Source organism: Stegodyphus dumicola, chromosome 1, assembly GCF_044657685.1.
Source record: "Stegodyphus dumicola isolate Sdum_Otavi_A_Nest chromosome 1, ASM4465768v1".
NCBI lineage: Eukaryota > Metazoa > Arthropoda > Arachnida > Araneae > Eresidae > Stegodyphus > Stegodyphus dumicola.
Window position 1 is genome coordinate 199,317,617 of NC_140768.1, and position 19,332 is coordinate 199,336,948.

General features: G+C 33.6%; 1 protein-coding gene across 3 annotated transcripts in view; it reads left to right on the forward strand.

Moving 5' to 3' along the window:
- LOC118193024 (uncharacterized) overlaps window positions 1–19,332 on the forward strand; it is a 233,779-nt gene that overhangs the window by 108,153 nt on the left and 106,294 nt on the right. For all 3 annotated transcript variants that reach the window (XM_085824643.1, XM_085824654.1, XM_085824635.1), the window contains one exon: window positions 10,316–10,519. In XM_085824643.1, the coding sequence (XP_085680769.1) occupies window positions 10,328–10,519 (192 nt within the window). In that variant the 5' untranslated portion in view covers window positions 10,316–10,327. Of the gene's footprint in view, window positions 1–10,315; window positions 10,520–19,332 lie in introns of those variants that run through there.

The window sequence follows — 19,332 nt, forward strand, 5'->3', positions numbered from 1 at the left end:
ATGTTATTTCAGGTACTCCGTCAGAATAGCTCAAGACAATATATAGTCCGTGAAAAAATAGCCTAAATCAAAGACTTCTGAACTGTGTCCCATGAAAAGTTCTTAACTATAAAAGCACTGTAACTATATAGCACTATGAAAGAATATCACGGCATATCAATATCAGTAATTACATCTTGCACTCAAATGCATTATAAAAAATATACACGGTCAGATTTGATGTTGTAAACATATTTACATATGTTGACTTATTAAAAATGTTTCACAGTCATTTATCAAGTAGGGTGGCGTAGTAATAATTTCCACGTACTGAATCCCGTGGCGTACAAAAGTTTGTTATGCTCTGACCTATATTTTAAATTATAATTGTTATATTTACAAAAGCTTTACACGGTTTGCTTAAAAATGTATCGTAAGTATCCCAGTGATCTTGAAATATGAATGCTAATAAACTCTGATTTTTTTTTTTTTTGTTTTTACTGGTCTTATATGAACTTGTTTTCATTTTAAAATGTATATAAAGTATAGAAAATATTTATTTTTAGGTATTAAAGTTTGCAAATTTTTTTGAATAACATAAAAAGTCGATATTCGCTTAAAATGTTTTTAGAATTGAAACTAGAAATAAGATACTTATAGCCATATTTAGGCTATTTTGTCGGGTCATGGTCATGCCACAGTCGTTGAGCGAGCAAATATTAATTAGGCATTCATCAATTTGTATAGCGAAATGTAAGGGTATCTGAAATCGGAAAAAAGTAGTTCCTTTTGTTGTTACACCCACAGTATTATAGTAAAATAGTTTTCAAAGTCGATATGTACATAAACCAAAAATTGGTAGGTGTGGTAGAATTTCATTGCGCCCTTCCATACTATCATTTAAAAGCTCTTAGCTCATATTCAGGCTTTGGTATTAGCTTATTAGTTCATATTCAGGCTTTGGTATTAGCTGGTAGCCCCATGTTATGAAAACTGTATATTTTTTAAGCAACTACTGTTTAGGTCACTTCGCTCCTTGAATTAGAACTCTCCAGCGGTGGAATAGTTAAAGCAGCAGGCACTGGTAAATCGATCTGAATTCGAATCCGTGGGGAGCGAACTGGTTGCGTGTTTGTTTTCAATGGTTTCCCAGTGTTTCAAGTCCCAACATTGATCGAGCTGATATGACAGCAAAACACTGGTAGTTCGGTCAAAGTTCAAATCTCAACGAATGGGCTGGCTGTATTTATTATTTTCGTAGTTTTCTTCATGTGTTACGTGAATATAAGCCAGTTTTCTGTAGGTAGTTCTTCATTAAAACATCTCAGCCATCAGGAAGGTTAACAGTCGTGTGCTTTATCGTAATCTATTAATTAAGCCTAATCCACTGAATAACTTAAATATGAACTAATTTTCCTAAGAAAGTTTTGCACGAAAGCATCCTCCATTTTTAAGTAATTTTTGTGTGCTATCCTGTATTTAATTAAACATTTGATGAATCATCAAAAAACTCATTACTGACTTTGAGAGAAAATAGTAGTTTAGAAGTAAAAACATTAAAAATATTTTGAAAATTTGTTAAATGAGCATAAAATAATCTTGAAATTCTGGTTATACTTGTAACTTTTGTTGGAGCATTAGATAGTCGTTAAATCAGGATTCAGCTGTTTTAATATAGTGAAACCTTTTTAAAGGTGTTCATCAACGATTCCTGTCGATTTTGCATTTTGTGGAGTTTTTTTTTTTTTTTTTTTTCTTTTCTAAGAGAGGTGGTTATTGTACAATCGTTGCTACAGAAAGGTTTGACTGTAGTTTTTTAAACGATTTCTAGCTATTGAAATGTGTCTGCTGAATTATATGTGTGGTACTAGTATCAGTCTCTTTTAGTCAGTGTTTAGCAGCCCTCCTCTAACTTAATAATGTAGTAGTTTGCTTTTTTTTTTTTTTTTTTTTTTGTTAAATTAAAAATTGTTTTTCTCAACGATCAAGAAATCTAGTAGTATTGGGTATACCTATGGTAGATGAGATCTTGATGAATAATAAGTAAGACATCTCAGGTGATTTCGTCAGACGCTTTTTGAACTCTGATGTTTCACATTGTTATTAGGTAATCGTGTCTATTATCACGTATGTGTTGGAGGAGTAAAGCTCACGCATTTGCCCTGTCACTTGCTCGTAATGCAATCTTCGCATTTTCCTGTTCTGAAAGCTCTTAGATAACAAAAGATCAAATATTCAACAAGTTCGATCTTAGTTTTGGAATGTGTTACAGGAGATTAATTTCCTGTAACACATTAAGCTTCTTATTTACTTATCTTATCCACTCTCTGTTTTTAATTTTAGTTCAAAGGTGAAAAATAGATAAAATGAGTTGTTGTTTTCGTATCTTCTCAAAAATATTTCCAGTAGCAATAAAAACTTGATTTTATGTGATCAAAGCAGAAATCCAGTTATAAAACTAGAAGCCGAGGTCAAGTGTATTGAGTTTGACATGACTTGGTGAACTTATAGTAGACGTTGAACTTTGAGCGAAGGTTCAGTTGAACTCCCACCGACTGTTTCCGATATAATAGTGCAGGAAGGGTCCATAAAGAAACCGAGCCTGATCTTCGTACCTGCCAACTTTGTAAGAGGAAAAAATCAAAAAGAGTTTTGGAAAACATTTACAGGAGCGTTTTTGAATTTGCTTGAAGGTACTTTCGAAACTTATAGTATTAATTATTTTGTTAAAATTTCAGAACATAATGATAAAAAATTACCACAATGAAGAATAAAGATATAGGGTCTGTCCAGAAAATAATGAGAATGATTCCATAAAATTCTTTTATTTGAAGATAATTTTACGGATACTTAATATTCTTCAATATAGCATCCTGCTGCATTAATTCATCGTCACCCCTTGATGCTTATCAGGAAGCTTTCAACTGAAAGGCTGTTCTAAACTGTTGTTACCTTTTTTTTTTTTTTTGCAAGTTCTTCAGATTGCCAAAATGATGATTACATCGGTGCCTGTATTGTAACCTCAGGAATAGAAAAAAAATCTGGTGTTGACAGATTGAGTTGGAGCAGCTTTGTAACGTTGTGTTTTGCCGGGAACTTAGTGACTGAAAGATGTGTGGACTGGTGCATTATCGTGGTGCACAGTCCAATTGTTTGCGAGCTCCGGGCGGGCGCATGCGATTCGATCTGCAACACTTGCTTGTAAAAATGTGCATTAACTGCCTGTCCGGGTGACACGAATTCTTTTTGCACTCTTCAGTAGTGTCAAAGAAGACTGAGTATGGGCTTTTAATTTTGATTTTTTAACTCGAGCCTTCTTTTGACTAGAAGTTTGGGGCTCGTGCCGCTCTGCCATCTGACTCTTTGTTTCAGAATCATACTGAAAAACCCATGTTTTGTCACCGGTAATCACTGGTTTCAAAAAATTAGGATCACTTGTAACACACTCTAGCAATTAACTCGCTGTTTCATTCTGTCCGTCGGTCAAAATCTTTGGAACCAGCTTGGCACAAATTTTCCGCATTTGAAGTTCATCCCTAATGATTTGATGTACAATTGATTTTGTAAGTCACAACGACGAAAACGTTTTAATTTTAGCCACATTATTTGAAGTTCGGGAACTTGTTGGATGCCCAGCGTGTTGTTCGTCATGGACGCCTCTATTTCATTTTCGAAGGCTTTGTGCCATCTAAACACTTGAGCCTTGGGCAAAGAATCCTTTCCTTAGGCTTGGTGTAATATGACAAGCACCTCAAGTAGCCTATTTCTTTAATTTTACAGAAAAATTATGGCGTAGAGCTGCTCGACATTCCTCTGCATTCTGATAACCTAATGCCACTTTTAAACTCGTGTCTGCTTCAGCAGCGATCTGTGCACTTGCAGAGTCTCAAGGACCAACTGATATCTGCCAGATTCTGCAGCTAACAGCCTTGACATTCCACTCCTACCTTTTGCTTGGCGTGAAAAATTAAGTCTCAATACTTTCTTTACAGACCTTGTACTTTAAAACACTACAGAAGGAAATGAAATATAATTTAAAAAAAAAGATTTGTTTATTATAAGCTTTTATTTAAAATGAATTATTCATTATATTGTTACATGTGTGTGTGTTCATGATGAATTGAATACAACATGGAAGGGATGTTAGCTTAATGGAATTTGTTTTTTCTAAAACACTTTCCAGTTCTAGAACTCTTTGCACAAAAGTACTTGTACAGTTGTTCTAAGTATAACAGAGAGCACAATCAGTAGTTAGCACTTCAGCCTACTAAGAACACCTAACACAAGACAATTCAAAAAGCCTCAATTGCATAAGCTTGAACAATCGCTGCGCACAATTAACTGGAAGTTTATTTGTCAGCACTATCCTTATCTTCAGGGCACATGTTTTTATTTTATTCGGCTTATAATTCCTTACTAAATGTAGTATTTCATCTCGATGTACTCTGTCTTTGATATGATTTAAATCAAATTCCTCGTCATTATAAATATCGCGAATACACATCAAATAGTTTTCTGGTTGCAATTTCCTAATTTCGTCTTCAATTTTCTAATTTTCTAATTTCGTAAAGCATACATTACGCATGCGCGCGTTGAAAGAAATGTTTAATAAAGTAAACATTAAGCTTTTTTTTTGTAAATTTTGATACCCTTTAGATCATAATTGCTCTTTATTTCATAAATTACGGTTTCATATTTTTAATTTTATAATTTCTGCATGCCATCTTACCAGATTTAAACTGATGATCTATAATCCGGAAAAATCGATAATCCGGAATCGTAGAAGTCCCGACGAGTCCAGATTAAAGACTTTTGACTTTATTTGTATAATATAATGGGTCTTATAGGTTTCTCATAGTATTCTAAATTTCATGTTGTGGTTGGGGCCAAATAAAAATCTCTTTCCACTGAGTAAGTATATAGTAAAGATCATGTAATGAAATTCAAATTATTATTACTTGCAGTGTTTAAATGCTGGAACTAGACAATCTGAATTACATCTTATTAAATTTTATAACGTGTTTTTATTCCCTTTGAAAATGCTTAGTTCAGAATAAAGTTTATTATGAAGTGTAATTAACACCTTCATCATTAAAGAGTTAGATAATTTTTCAGCTATGTATGTTAATGTCTTAGTCTTTTGCTGACTGACAAATTCATAATTACAGTACAAAGTCTGTAATTCGGACATCCATTATCCAGAATGATCTATAATCCAGGCCTCAAAGCCACAAACTTTTTTTTTTGGGGGGGGGTATGCTTTACGCATGCGCGTTGGCAGGATGTGTCTCCAGATACGTTAAAAAATACTTGTCATAATTTATGACCAGCTGCAATATTTCATTATGAGGACGATGAAGATGATAGCTGCAAAGTTGAAGGTTTTCAGACATCGCAAACTAAAGGTAAAATTTTCCAGTTATTGGATTTTCTAAGAAATGTGGAGAAGCAGTAATAAATGAAGATGATATAATAGAAGTTTTTCATTGTGACGACAATGCTCCAATCATTAATCGATTAACGGACGGCGAAACCTTTAGTATGGTTCTAGATTCAGAAAATGCCACTTCCAATAGGTGGAACTTTAAAACTGAACAAGAAATTACGTTTGTTTATAGAATTAAAGAGAAAGTACTAGCACAAAAAGCAAAGCAACTTAAACAACTTACATTGAAAGAAATGTTTAATAAAGTAAACAAATAAATATTAAGCTTTTTTTTTTTTTTTCCTTCTTACTCTAAATTTTGATACCCTTTATATCATAATTGCTCTTTATTTCATAAATTACAGTTTCATATTTTTAATTGTATAATTTCTGCATGCCATCTTACAAGATTTAAATTGATGATCTATAATCTGGAATCGCTGAAGTCCCAACGAGTCCGGATTACGGACTTTACTGTACATATTCCTTTATTACTTTAATCTTGATGTACAGAATCCACCTTTTTCAAGAGTTATTTAAAATTACTGTTTAATGCAATATTTTTTGTTCTGTGAAAAATATGTGGAAAATAAAAATTAAAAAAAAGGTGGGATCTTGATTGTGCTATTTTGAGTTCGAATCCTGTTTTTACTCTAAAGATGATAGGACTAATGATCTTTTTCATGGAAATTTCCTGTACTGCTATATGTTGTATAAACATTCTTAACAAGTATTTATCATTAATTACTGAACTAATCTATGAAATTTCATAACATAAATTAACATATCACTTCTTCCTGAAAAGCTGACTTAAAAAATGTTTTCCGATTAAGTTTTCTAAGGTTTGAAAGTTTATAAATACATTTAATATTAGAAGAAAACAGTAGTATGCAGTATTTTTCTAGAGCTTACTCATCTGCAGTACAGTAGAGTCCCGCAAACTCGACTCCTGATATCTCGACATTCTGTATGACTTGACAACTTTTTAGGAACTTTCTTAACATATCTCTAGGCCAAACAAAGCAAATATTACATACAGTACATATAATTATTATTTATGCATATGTCTTTCCTGCTCTGCTAAAAAGTTTGACTGTACTTTTTCTGTAATTTTTGCTGTTTTCACATTGTGTCATTGAACTGCCTAACCAAGTTCAAAATGTGTTATAATACTTGGCCATGCTGTTTGCATCTTTCAAGGATATGAACAAAGTCAGGTAGCAGCTGACCGCTGGCTCATGTTCTTTTTTGTTGTTGTGAAGCATTAGGAGACTTATCTGAAGTTTTGTGACTGCATCTTATTGCAAATTAAACTCACACCAGTTCATTGCAGGTATCGTTCTTCAGTTCACATCCAGGCATATAAGTGTTAACATATTTTTGGGAACTTTTAATATTCTGTGAAGTGAAAATGTCATTCGAAAAGAAAAGAAAACAAACTGACATGTCAATGGAAATGAAACTAAATGCCTTAAAGAGACTGTACAAAGGGGAAAGTATAAACAAAATTACCATGGTTTTAGTTGTTGGATGGACTATTTTAAAAGGGTGGAAAAAGAGATCTGTAATTGAGTCTTGATGCATGAAAAGAGTATGTACAGATAGTTTAAAGGAAAGAAAGGGTATGAAAGATGGTGAATACTAAAGAGTGTGCTTTATGTTTCAGGCAGCAAAGGGAATCATTTCAGAACCAATTTTATAAGAGAAAGCCATAAAATTTTATAATGAATTTCAAGAGAAGCCTGCTAATTCTGGCCAGCTCAACAGATGAAAAAAGCAGTACGGCATGAGGCAGTTAAACGTTTGTAAGAAAAAGCTATCTGCTAACTTAAAAAATGCTGCAATATTCAAAATTTCCACAAACTAATTGAAAAGAAGGGTATATATGGAGATCAAATTTATAATTGCAATGAGAGTCTGAATTTTCGAATGCTGCCTTCGAAAACGCGGACATCCAGAAGAGAAAAATATGCATTTGGCTACAAAAGAAGCAAGGAGAGAGTCATGATCTTGGTGTGCAGCAATGCAACAGGTATCCATAAGCTCAAGCTAGTGCTTATAGGCAAATCAAAAAACCTTTAAAAATGTAAAAAGGTACAGTTATAGGAACAAAAGCAACTGTAATCTTCCGATTTGGTAATGGAATTGGTCAAATGCGTGGATGAATGGAGCAATATTTAATGATTGGTTTCATCAGCAGTTCATTCCATCGGTGGAAAAGTTTCTAAAATCGAAAAATCTACCAAGGAAGGCGATTCTCATTGTAAACAATGCCTCATCCCATCCTGGTGCAGAACAGCTATGAGACGAAGAGCCATTTTTCTCCCTCCAAACGTAAGTTCAGTGTTTCAACTGATGGACCAGGGTGTTTTCTAGGCTTTAAAGAAAAGAAAAAAAAAAAGAAAAAAGAAAAAAAAAACAAGAAAAAAAAAAAAAAAGAAAGAAAAAGAAAAAAAAGAAAAAGAAAAAAACAGACACAAATCTCTTGACCTAGCCATACAGGAAGATTGTAATATGATTGAGAAACTAAAGAAAATAGATATGGATCTTGTTGGATGAATAGTTTATTCTTGGAGTGAAATCGAGCAGATAAGCCTTGTTCATTCCTGGAGAAAATTGCTAGACCATTTAGGAAACTAATTTCATGAAAGCAGAAAAGAGACAGTAAATTGTGAAATAGTTGACTTATTTAAGAAAATTCTAGACTGCAAAGAAGTTACTGATGGTGATACTGATAAGTGGATGGGATAAGATGAAAATTGTGAAATTTTTCGACATGCTGAAATAGGTGCATTGGTGAAGACAATGTGGATAAAAATGAAGATGAATCAGAAAATGAGAAGTATGAAGGCAACGGAAAATCTAAAATTATGACCTGTAGTGAAAGACTGAAGACAGCTGAAGGAATGCTGTGTTACATGGAAGAGTACGGTGCATCTGGTATAGACATTTTGTTCCTCCATCACACACGGGATGAAGCTGCACGATGACGGAATGAGTGTGAGAGAAAATTTACCATCATACTATATTTTCTACCAAGAACTACTAATATTCTTCATTTTTATATGTAAGGTTTTATACTCAATTTTCTTAGGGTATTTGTTCTTTTTATGACTCCTATTTTGCTAGAATTAGGCAATAAAAAAACATTAATTTAATTTTATGCTGTACTTTTCTGTGTCCAATATTGTGCTACAAATGTCTAGAGTAATTTACAGTTAAATATTAAGACTTCTGAAAAACCCACCATTTATTCTGTAAAAGTTGACTTTTTGGAAAACTCATCAGTCCACATTATGTCGAGTTTGCAGGTGTCTACTGTATGAGTATTGACACATATATTTGAACAATTATCTATGAAAACTGAAGCCTAATGCAAAATTTTGAAATGTGCTACTTTATAATTTTTCTAAAATGAAATACAGTCAAAAGTCATTAATCCGGACTCGTCGGGACTTCAGCGGTTCCAGATTATCAATTTTTCCGGATTATAGATCATCAGTTTAAATCTGGTAAGATGGCATGCAGAAATTATAAAATTAAAAATATGAAACCATAATTTATGAAATAAAGAATAATTATGATCTAAAGGGCATCAAAATTTACAAAAAAAAAAAGTTTAATATTTATTTGTTTACGTTATTAAACATTTCTTTCAATAAGTTGTTTAAGTTGCTTCGTTTTTTATGTGATAATACATTCTCTTTAATTCTATAAACAGACATAATTTCTTGTTCAGTTACAAAGTTCCGCTGTTCAAGTCCTATAATTGCTAAGTCGAGAATACCGACTAATTTGTCAATCGAAATTTTTTCGTTTTCAGTAAACTCTGTCACTTTCTTCGCTATCGGAAGTGAATTATAATGACCAGGAATTTGATTTAAATCATATTAAAGATGGAGTACATTGAGATGAAATACTACATTTAGTAAGGAATTATAAGCCAAATAAAATAAAAACATATGCCCTGAAGATAAGCATAGTGCTGACAGATAACTTCCAATTCATTGCGCGCCACGACGTTAAAGATAAACAAAGTTTAGATAAACAAGGGATATGCCTTTATCCATTTTTTTGCAGCAATTCCACTTTTTGTTTAATAGACTTCAAAACATACTTTCGCTTTGTAGATCCTTTACATATTTAGTAAATATATATCAGAAATTCTATTTGACATAATCGAAAGTTCAAGCTTGCTTTTATAAAATTGCTCTAACAGTCTGCAAAAAATAATAAGCCGAATCCAATTCGAAGATTAAGGAACAACGCAATCTGCAACATTAACTGAATTAGATAATTTTAGCTTAGCTTATACTGTCCGTTATACATTAAACGCACATTCGTAAACGTATTTTGCGGACACGCTATTCGCAGCCGTTAAGGTCTTATGCGACGCATGCGCAGAAAGTTTGTAGCTTTGAGGTCCGGATTATGGGTGTCCAAATTAACGACTTTTGACTGTAGCTAGATAATTTTTTATGAGAGTGTAGCTTTTACTTTAGTGTGGTTTTACCATTTTCTAAACTAAATACTAAATATGTTTCTTACTGAAACTTCCATTAAAAGAGGTAGTTTCTGTTTGCTTTGCTCTTGTTATAATTATGTAATTCTTTTGAAACTAATTTTTACTAATTCTAAACCTTGCAGTCCAGGGCAAATAAGAGTCAAATAAATCCATTAGTAAGTTGGAACAAAAATATGCCAATGTTAAATTTTAAATTACGCTGTTTGATATCTCCACCAAACTGAGTTTGCTCTGCCTGATTTTGAATCCATTGTTTGATAAATATATTTTTCTTATAAGAATTTTGCAATATTGATAATGAGGAAAATAATATATACTTTTATATGTATTAAAATATATATTTCTCACTGAGAAGTATTTATGCAGTAATAAATTTTATTTTTCAGTCGTTGTTAGTCATGGCTGAGGAAAAAGGAGAAGCAGAGGATCAAAAACCTGCGACAGATGACAAAAAAAGTGTTCAGGAGGCTGAAACTAATTCCTCAAACAGTTCTCCAAAAGGAAGGCGTTTGTCTACATCTGGAAAAAGTAAATCTGGTTTATGTAAAGTCAGACTCTTAGATGGAACTGATTATGAGACTGAAGTTGAGGTAGGTATTTTTTCAATTTAAAAATGCTTGTAATATTGTTTTGTGCATATGGGTTCATAATATAATAGATTAAATGCACAAGTCCAATAAAAGATTAATAAAATTTATTTTTATCAAAAGAAATATAACAGAACGCTGGAATTTTCCTCAAAGATATTCATACAAGTGTTCACAATATCACAGAATATAATCAATAGTTATACTTCAAAATATTAAAAACATTAAAATACAGCACAATGCAAAGAGAAAGCTAATCCACTCTTGCACTGAATTTGCAACAGTAACAATAGCTGCTAACTAAACAATTGAACTGAGGCATTCTCTCTTTGGCTTTTATAGATTTCAATCTGTTGCGAGATATCTCTAGTAATTTCTAAAATTTCAGATTGCATTTTTAACATCTCAAAGAGTTTACCGTTAAAGTTTCAGAAAGTCCTCCTTTCCCCAAAAAATATGTTAACATAAGACTGAATAGAGTTTGCAATCTGATCTTGGTATGTGGATTTCAAATAATTTTGAACTAAGCAGTTAAAAGTCTGGAATATGAATTTTCTATTAGTCAGGAGTTATTTGCATGCATGAGAAACATAAATTAATTATTAGTAAATGACAATTTTATTGACCATATTTATTTCTCCTCATGTGCAACAATTAATATGAATTGCATTATTATAAATCATGCTTATTTATGCTTACTTCAGCTGTATTAATATGTATTTCCATTTAAATTAGTTACATCAGTTGCAATGTGCAACTGTCTAGATTTGCTCTTTCACAGCAGGAATATGGCTTGTGGAGAATGGGAAAAGCATTCCTTTCCAGATTTTTCAATTTTAGAAACTTTTCTATCAGAGGAATAAACTGCTGATCAAATTAGTTCTTAAAAATGGCTTCCATCATTCACCAGGGATAGGTTTAGCTGTCCTGGAAAAGATAAACAATGATGCATCCAATTGGGGATAAATTTGCTAACACCAACTTATTTGAAAATAAGGCGATGCTCTTTGCTGTGTATTAGGTTCTGCTATATGGTGGAAAGTACTGCATTTTTTGAAATGCCTAAAGTTGAAAGAATGTAATAAATAAAGTTGAGATACTTTTAAGCTGCCCTTCAAGCTCAACAAGAATAGAGAAAGTGTTCTGTTCTTTTAGATTTATCCATTCAAAATTACAAAATAGAACATTGCATATAATAGCAAAGATATTCCTTCCCCATTTTTTAAATAATAATGTGGCACTGTGCTAATGATAATGTAGATTTTATTTTGTAACAATTCATTTATTCCCCCCTATTCTTTCAGAATAAATATGTTAATTTTCTATTTTAATTGCTATTATAATATTGAAATTGAGTTTTAAAATCTATCCCCCCCCCAAAAAAAAACTATCATCAGATTCCTTAGATAGTTCTAAGGCTTAATATTACTATGGGAAGGGGATAAGAATTGCAGAAGTAGAATACCATAACAAATCTTTGAATAGAACAGTAAAGCATGCCAACATTCACGTGCACAAATATGTACTGTAATTTCAATAATACAGTAATTAAAATACATGTATACTACACTGGTCATCAAAAGTAAAGGATAATGAGAAAAAACATGCTCGTTAAGTTAATGTTGGAACCAGTGCTCTAATTGTTTATGTTAAATACAGTTGAATGCAAAACTGCATTTCTTCCCATATGTTAATGCAGGAAATATGAAAATTCGGTGATTGACAGTGTGGTTCGCAGTGGACGCACGTTGGAATTCTGATTTGTAGTGCTTTCTTAAGTCAGTGTGGTTTCTGAGAGTGATCAGTATTCAGTAGTTATGGCTCAAAGGCATCGTTTAAGTGAAGGTCAAAAGTAGCAAATGATTGGTAAAATCAAGGGAGGTCAAACTCAAATGAAGGTCGCCCAAGATTTTAATATCACTCAAAAGTGTCATATCAGGAGTTTTGAGCCGCTTTTAACGTACAGGATTAGTTGATAGTCAGTCTGGTCGGGCAACCGAGAGCAGCAACTACACCAGAAGACCATTTTCTGTCACCATCGGCACTGAGAAACTGTGAAGCTACTACAAAAGATTTGGTTTTAGGCCTGCATTAGATGAACTAGATTTAGTGTAAGATAAGACCTTGAATTAGCCATTCTACTGTTGCACGAATGCTTAACGAGGTTGGACTGTACGTGAGAAAGCCAGTGGTTTGTGTCCCACTCCAGCTTCCACAGGGGCCCGTTTAAACTGGTGCATTGTCATATTCAATGGATCCAAGACGACTGGACCTGAGTATTGTTTATTGACAAGTTCAGATACAGTCTGAACAGTTATTCTAGACATATTTTGATCTGGAGAGAGAAAGAAAATGCAACTTGCCTTCCTTTGTACATAAAATATCCTGTTTCCATGATCACGGTTTAATGGTTTAGAGAGGAATTATGATAGGTGGCCACACTAAGCAGCACTTTCAGAAAGGTTCTCTAACTGCTTGGAGATATGTGGGTGAGGTACTGGAACCCCAAGTTAGACTGTTTAAGGGTGCTGTTGGCCCAGCGTTTTTGCTAGCAGATGACAATGCTCAGCTTCATCGAACATGCGTGATGTCAGAATACTTGTAAACAAAAGACATCACTTGAATGGATTGGCCACCTTACTCACCTGGCTTAAGCCCAATTGAGCATGTGTGGGATGCCTTTGGGTGCCAAATTCCAGCACGCCTAATTCCTTGCCAGACTCTGCAGGAGCTGAAAAGTACATTTTAAGAAGAGTGGCATGTAATTCCATAAGACTTGATCAACACCTAAAGCCTATGAAATGAAGATGTTAGATATGCATCAAGGTGACCATACACCATATTAAAAAAAAAAAAAAAAAAAAAAAAAACTTACCACAAGACTTCTTATCATTTTCCAATTTCTATAAATTTTGCTTTAATTTCAATATTTTGCAAATAATCAGCTGCCATACATTGCAGTTTATGTTATCTAATGCTTTTGTACAAATTTTTATTAATAATCTTTCATTAAGTATCAGTTATGTTTTATTTCTGTCATTATGCTTTAATTTTGATGACCAATATATTTGCACCTTATAAGTAAAGTAGTTCAGTGATTCTCAACCTTTTTTGCCTCATGCACCCCTTTCACCACTACTAGATCATTCCCTTCTCCTTTCAAAACTTTGAAAAATATACATATGACATGATAGGATTGATTTGGAACTTGGCGGTGGCGTAATGCATAGTGAAGAAACTTGGCAATGCAGACATGGCGGGATTCAGGATAATTTTATTATTAAGGAAAGCAATCCTGGATTCACAATATTTGGTTCACATACGGATGGGCATCTTATGCGCCCTACATTTTTGTTAGCTCAGCACGTATTCAGTGAACAAAGAAGGTAGTTGCAAAGCGTCTGGCCAAGAGGAAAGCTTAAGCGAAAGTGTCGCAGCAATTCAAAGGAAGAAGAGAGGGTTTCAGAAATTTCAGTTCAAGTTAAAAAAGTTTTGGTTTATAATTTGGTGATTGGGCAAGAGGTGTATCTGCATTAAGCATTACGTAGGATTGCATGATTAATTTGAATGACTCAGTTTAGACTTATAACACTATTTTTAAGATAATGCAAGTCTCCAAATTAGAAGAAAAGTAAAAGAGGTTGTAGCCAATTCAAATTAAAAGTTTGCTTTCATATTTTTTATCTTACATATATGCATTTATGTAGATTTAGAATATTTTCTAACATGTTTTATAAATTAAACAGCAAAAGAATAGAAAATTATGATAAATATCAAAACTTGAATAAAGGTAATTTTTTATATTCACAAACTAATACTTAACAGCTAAATAAAAGGTCGATCTCGTTCTCGTTCCTGAAACTATGGAATTTCTCCCTGGGGGAGTATCATTCTGGTGAGAACCCCTGGGCTAGTTACTTATAAACTTCCACATTATTTCAAAGATAATGTTCTGCTTTTCCAGCAAAAATCGTTCAGCTGTTAAAATAACTGCAATACAGTACAAAGTCCAAAATCCCAAATCGTCGGGGTTTCGCCAATAAATCTGGTAAGATGGCATGCAGAAATTATACAATTAAAAATATGAAATCGTAATTTATGAAATAAAGAACAATTATGATCTAAAGGGTATCAAAATTTACAATATATATATATGTTTCCTTTTATTAAACATTTCTTTCAATGTGAGTTGTTTAAGTTGCTTCCACAAAAAATTCAAAAAGTTCCTTTTTCTTTTGTCTTATGTCATATACAGTTGACTTTCCAATGCCATACTCCTCGCATAATTTTGAGACGGATTGTAGATCCTTTGGCAGCTCCAGAATTGGAAACTCTTTTCGACATAATTGAAAGTTCAAGCTCGGTTTTTATAAAATTGCCGTAATAACAACAGTCTGCAAAAAATAATAAGCTGCATTAAATTAGAAGATTAGGGAGCAGCAGAACATTGACTGAAATGCCTTAATTAGTAAAGATAATTTTAGTCTAGTTTAATAGCGTCCGTTAAACATTATTGGCTGTGTATTACAAGATTGGTGATGAAAGCCAAGTTGTTTCGCAAAATTATGTCTTGCTCCTAAAATGTACTGAATTAAGCCTGAATTGTATTAGTTTAGTTATTTACTATACCTACGTTTATTTCTTGCATATGCTTAAAACTAATCTGAGTCTTGAATAAATAAATTCCCACATATACTTAATGCTTTATCTAGGGTCGGTGCTTAATACCGCCCGGTGCAGTCTCTACGGGTCCTAAATTCTGCTACAAAGTGCCTTCCTAAGTTCTAAATTTTCACCGCACCTAAACTTTGGATCCCAGTGCTTTCCCTAAATCATAAAAAACTTCTCATCCCTTAATTTTGCCGTTCGGTGCTTCCCCAAATTCCAAAAATTTTGTCTTCCCTAAATTCTGCCGTTCATTGCCGACATATTCTGCCGCCGCTTATGGGTTTATGGTGAATAAACATATAAGTTATTCTTAATTAAAATAGCACTAAATGTAATCTTTTGGCCTATGAGTTTCATCAACAAAATCCATTTTTAGCATATGAAAAGAAATTTTTATTGAATTTTTCCTCGTCAACATTTCTTGGAGCATTTAAAAATCTATAATCATGGCCAAGTGTAATGTTAGTGTTCAGGAACATGCAAAAACTCAGTTAATACACAATAATTTAATATGTTCATTATAATGTAGATTTTTTGTGGCAACAGTGATGTTTTTATATAAATTACTTTGAGTGTGATAACGCATGGAATGTTATTCTTTTTGTTATGTTTAGAATGCTAAATAAAATAGTTTGTTGTTAATTAAAAAGGTTTTCTCTGTGAAATATATTACCATTTGTCCGAAGTTATTAAATAAGTAAAAAAATTGATTAATTTCAAACAATTGGCATCCGGTGACAGGACGGAATGGCTATTTGAAGAAAACGAAACATCAATTTCGTATTGGAATTTATCAAGTGAGTTTATGAATTATTTGATTATATTGGACATATTGAATTTAAAATCATGGAATTTTTATTACGAAAGCGTAAGCCTCTAAGGCAATCGTTTACGATTACTGCCAATGCTTTAAATGCTGAAATTCTAAACCCTTATGTGGAAGTTAATCAACTCCAAGTATTGAGCTCATAGTTGTAGAGAAAATTCAACAGATTGGATGAAGTTCAATCACAAATTTCCAAACTTTTGTTGAAAAGTGAAAACGAAAGTGAATATTTAGCTAATTTTGACACAGATGAAACATATATGATAAATGTATCAGTTTAAAAACAAAAGTAGAAAATAGAACTATGAATTCCACTCCTGTAATTACACCTGGGACTTTAGAAAATTCCACGAAAAGAAACTTTAAATTACCAAAGTTGGAGCTTCAAAAATTTAATGGGGAGACCCGAAATTGGTTAGGATTTTGGGGACAGTTTAAGAAGATCAACGAAGATGTAAATATAGATGACGATGAAAAATTTCAGTACTTATTGCAGGCAACAGTCGTTGGATCCCCAGCGAGAAAGCTCATAGATATTCTCCCTCAGGCACGAAGCAAAAAAGGAAATATAACTTATATGATAAGTTAGAGATGCAACTCAGGGCTTTGGAGACGTTGGGGGTAAAAAGTGAGATTTATGCAGCTATGCTGTATCCCCTTGTAGAGTCTTCACTACCTGAAGAAATTCTGAGGGTATGGGAGCGATCTCTCCAGCGTAGGAAAAGTGTTGCACACACTGAAAATGTGGAAAATTTATTGCATTTTCTCCAAATTGAAGTTGAAAGTGAAGAGCGTCTTCAGTTGGAACGTACAAGTTTTTCTGCTCCAGACAAATATGACTCGGTTCCAGCCACAGCAGCTTGTATTTTATGCAGGAGATTCAAAGAAGAAACAGCTTAATTTTTGTGTTAGGTGTGACAAGGAAATACATAATTCTTATGAGTGCTTTAAGCTGCACAACCTTTCATTGGAAGATAAGAAAAATTTACTAAGAAAGAAAAAAGCTTGTTTTAACTGCCTAAAAATTGGGCATGCTGCCGAAAAGTGTAAAAGTTCTGTGAAATGCCTAGTTTGCAACAAACATCATGTAACGGTGATGTGCAGAGAACTAAAAGGTTCTAGAAGTTTAAAAAAGGAAGCACCTGAAGCAGCTAACGAAACGAGTGAGACTTTATTGTCTAACCAAAAACTACAAACAACTCTTCTCCCAAACTATTATGGTGAAGATTGTCCATAATGGAAAAAAGGAGCTTGTGAGAACGCTTTTTGACAGTGGGTCACAAAGATCTTACTTACGGAAAGACATCTTAAAGAGATTAGATTTAGTCCCATTAGATCAAGAGACTTTGAGCCACAATTTGTTTGGTGGAGTTGAAACTGAATCTCAGGTCCATGGTGTTTTTGATATCGAAATACAAGGAACGGAAAATAAATTCAAATGTGAATTACTGGTTTTAGGTAAAGACAAAATTTGTGGATACATTCCTATTGTGAGTGAGGAACATAGTGTTTGAGTGAAACTCGAACATATATGTTCCTCACTTCGAGAACATAAAATCAAAATCAGTGATTCTGGAAGAGATATACCAGATATCGGATTGTTAATAGGAGCCGACTATTCCGGACTGTTGATGATGAATAATAAATATCATTCCATTGAAACAAAATTGAGTTGGACCCTACAAGGCCCAGTGCAAAGTCATAATACCTTGCTTGATACCGTCGGACTTTGTTATTTGGATCTCGCAGAACTATGGAATTTAGAGACAATTGGCATAAAAGATCCGGTGGAAGTGAAGACTAAGGAGAATTTAGACAATGAAACGATCAAATTTTTCCTAGAGAACATTAAAGTAATCGAGGGCAATAGGTATGAAGTCTATTTGCATTGGAAGGATAGTCATCGGATTCTTGAAGATAATAAAAATAAAGTGGAAAAAAGACTTTTCACCAATACACGAAGACTGCAGAAGATGGGATTTTTTGAAGAATATGATGGTATTATTAAAGGCTGGCACGAGGAAGGTTTAATTGAAATAGCTCTGAATAATAGTGATACTGGTCACTATTTATCTGATCAAGCAATAATCAAGGATTCCAGTCTGACTACGAAAGTGCGACCTGTAATTGATGCATCATTGAAGGATGAAAATGGGAATTCCTTGAATGCTTGCCTCGAAAAGGGGCCAAATTTAATAGAAATGCTTCCAAAACTTTTGATAAATTCCGACAACATGCAATTGGTGTTACTGCCGATATACAAATCAGTTTGTGTGTCAGAGACAGAGACCTTTTGAAATTCCTGTGGTGGAAAGATTCAAACAAAACCAAGATTGTTACCTACAGACACTGTCGTGTCGTGTTCGGCATTTCTTCGAGTCCATTCCTGTTGGGAGCAACGATTTCTTACCATTTGGATAATGATCCACAAGATTTAAGAGGAATGGCATTTATATTGAAAAAATTCTTTTATGTCGACAATTGTGTAGCTAGTTTCGAAACCGAAGAAGTAGTCAAGTTCAAAGAAGAGTCCCAAACTCTAAATGTCTTCAGGAGGTTTTGACCTTAGAGGGTGGACTTGTGCACCATTCAAAGATAGAAGCATGACTTCCGATCAGAAGATCATTCCAATTCTGGGACTGTCATGGGACACCGAGAATGATGAAATCTATTGCAATTTAACCCCTTTGACATTTTCGGAGAGTGCCCATACAAAACGATCTCTTCTGTCAGTCTCACAGAGGATATTCGACCTCATCGGATTTACAAGTCCAACTATGTTAATTCCAAAACTCATTCTGCAGAAAACATGGAAGATGAAACTTTCCTGGGATGAAAATCTTCCACAAGGTATAGAAAGAGAATTAGAAAGAGAATTTCAGGCTTGGCTCAAAAGACTACACTTCTTGAACTAATGTAAAATTTCAAGAAGACTTGTGATTGGATCCTTCGATGACTGCTCTATCTCTCTACATTCTTTTAGTAATGCTAGTAAGGTATCTTATGCAGCATACATTTTCTTACGTGCATATTTTGAGGGCAAAACTTCAGTACAATTGGTATTAACTATTCCCAGATTAGAGTTGCTTGGAGCACTTATAGCTACTCGGCTGTACCGTCAAGTCATTGTTGCTCTTAAATTGACAAAGTGCCAAGTGTACCTTTGGAGTGACTCGTCTGTAATTCTGACATGGATCAAAAAGACTCCCACTGGAGTGTTTTTGTGGCAAATCGTGTAGCTGAAATAAGGAGATGCACAAATCCGGATGACTGGCATTATGTACCAAGCTTAAGCAATCCAGCTGATCTTCACTCTAGGGCA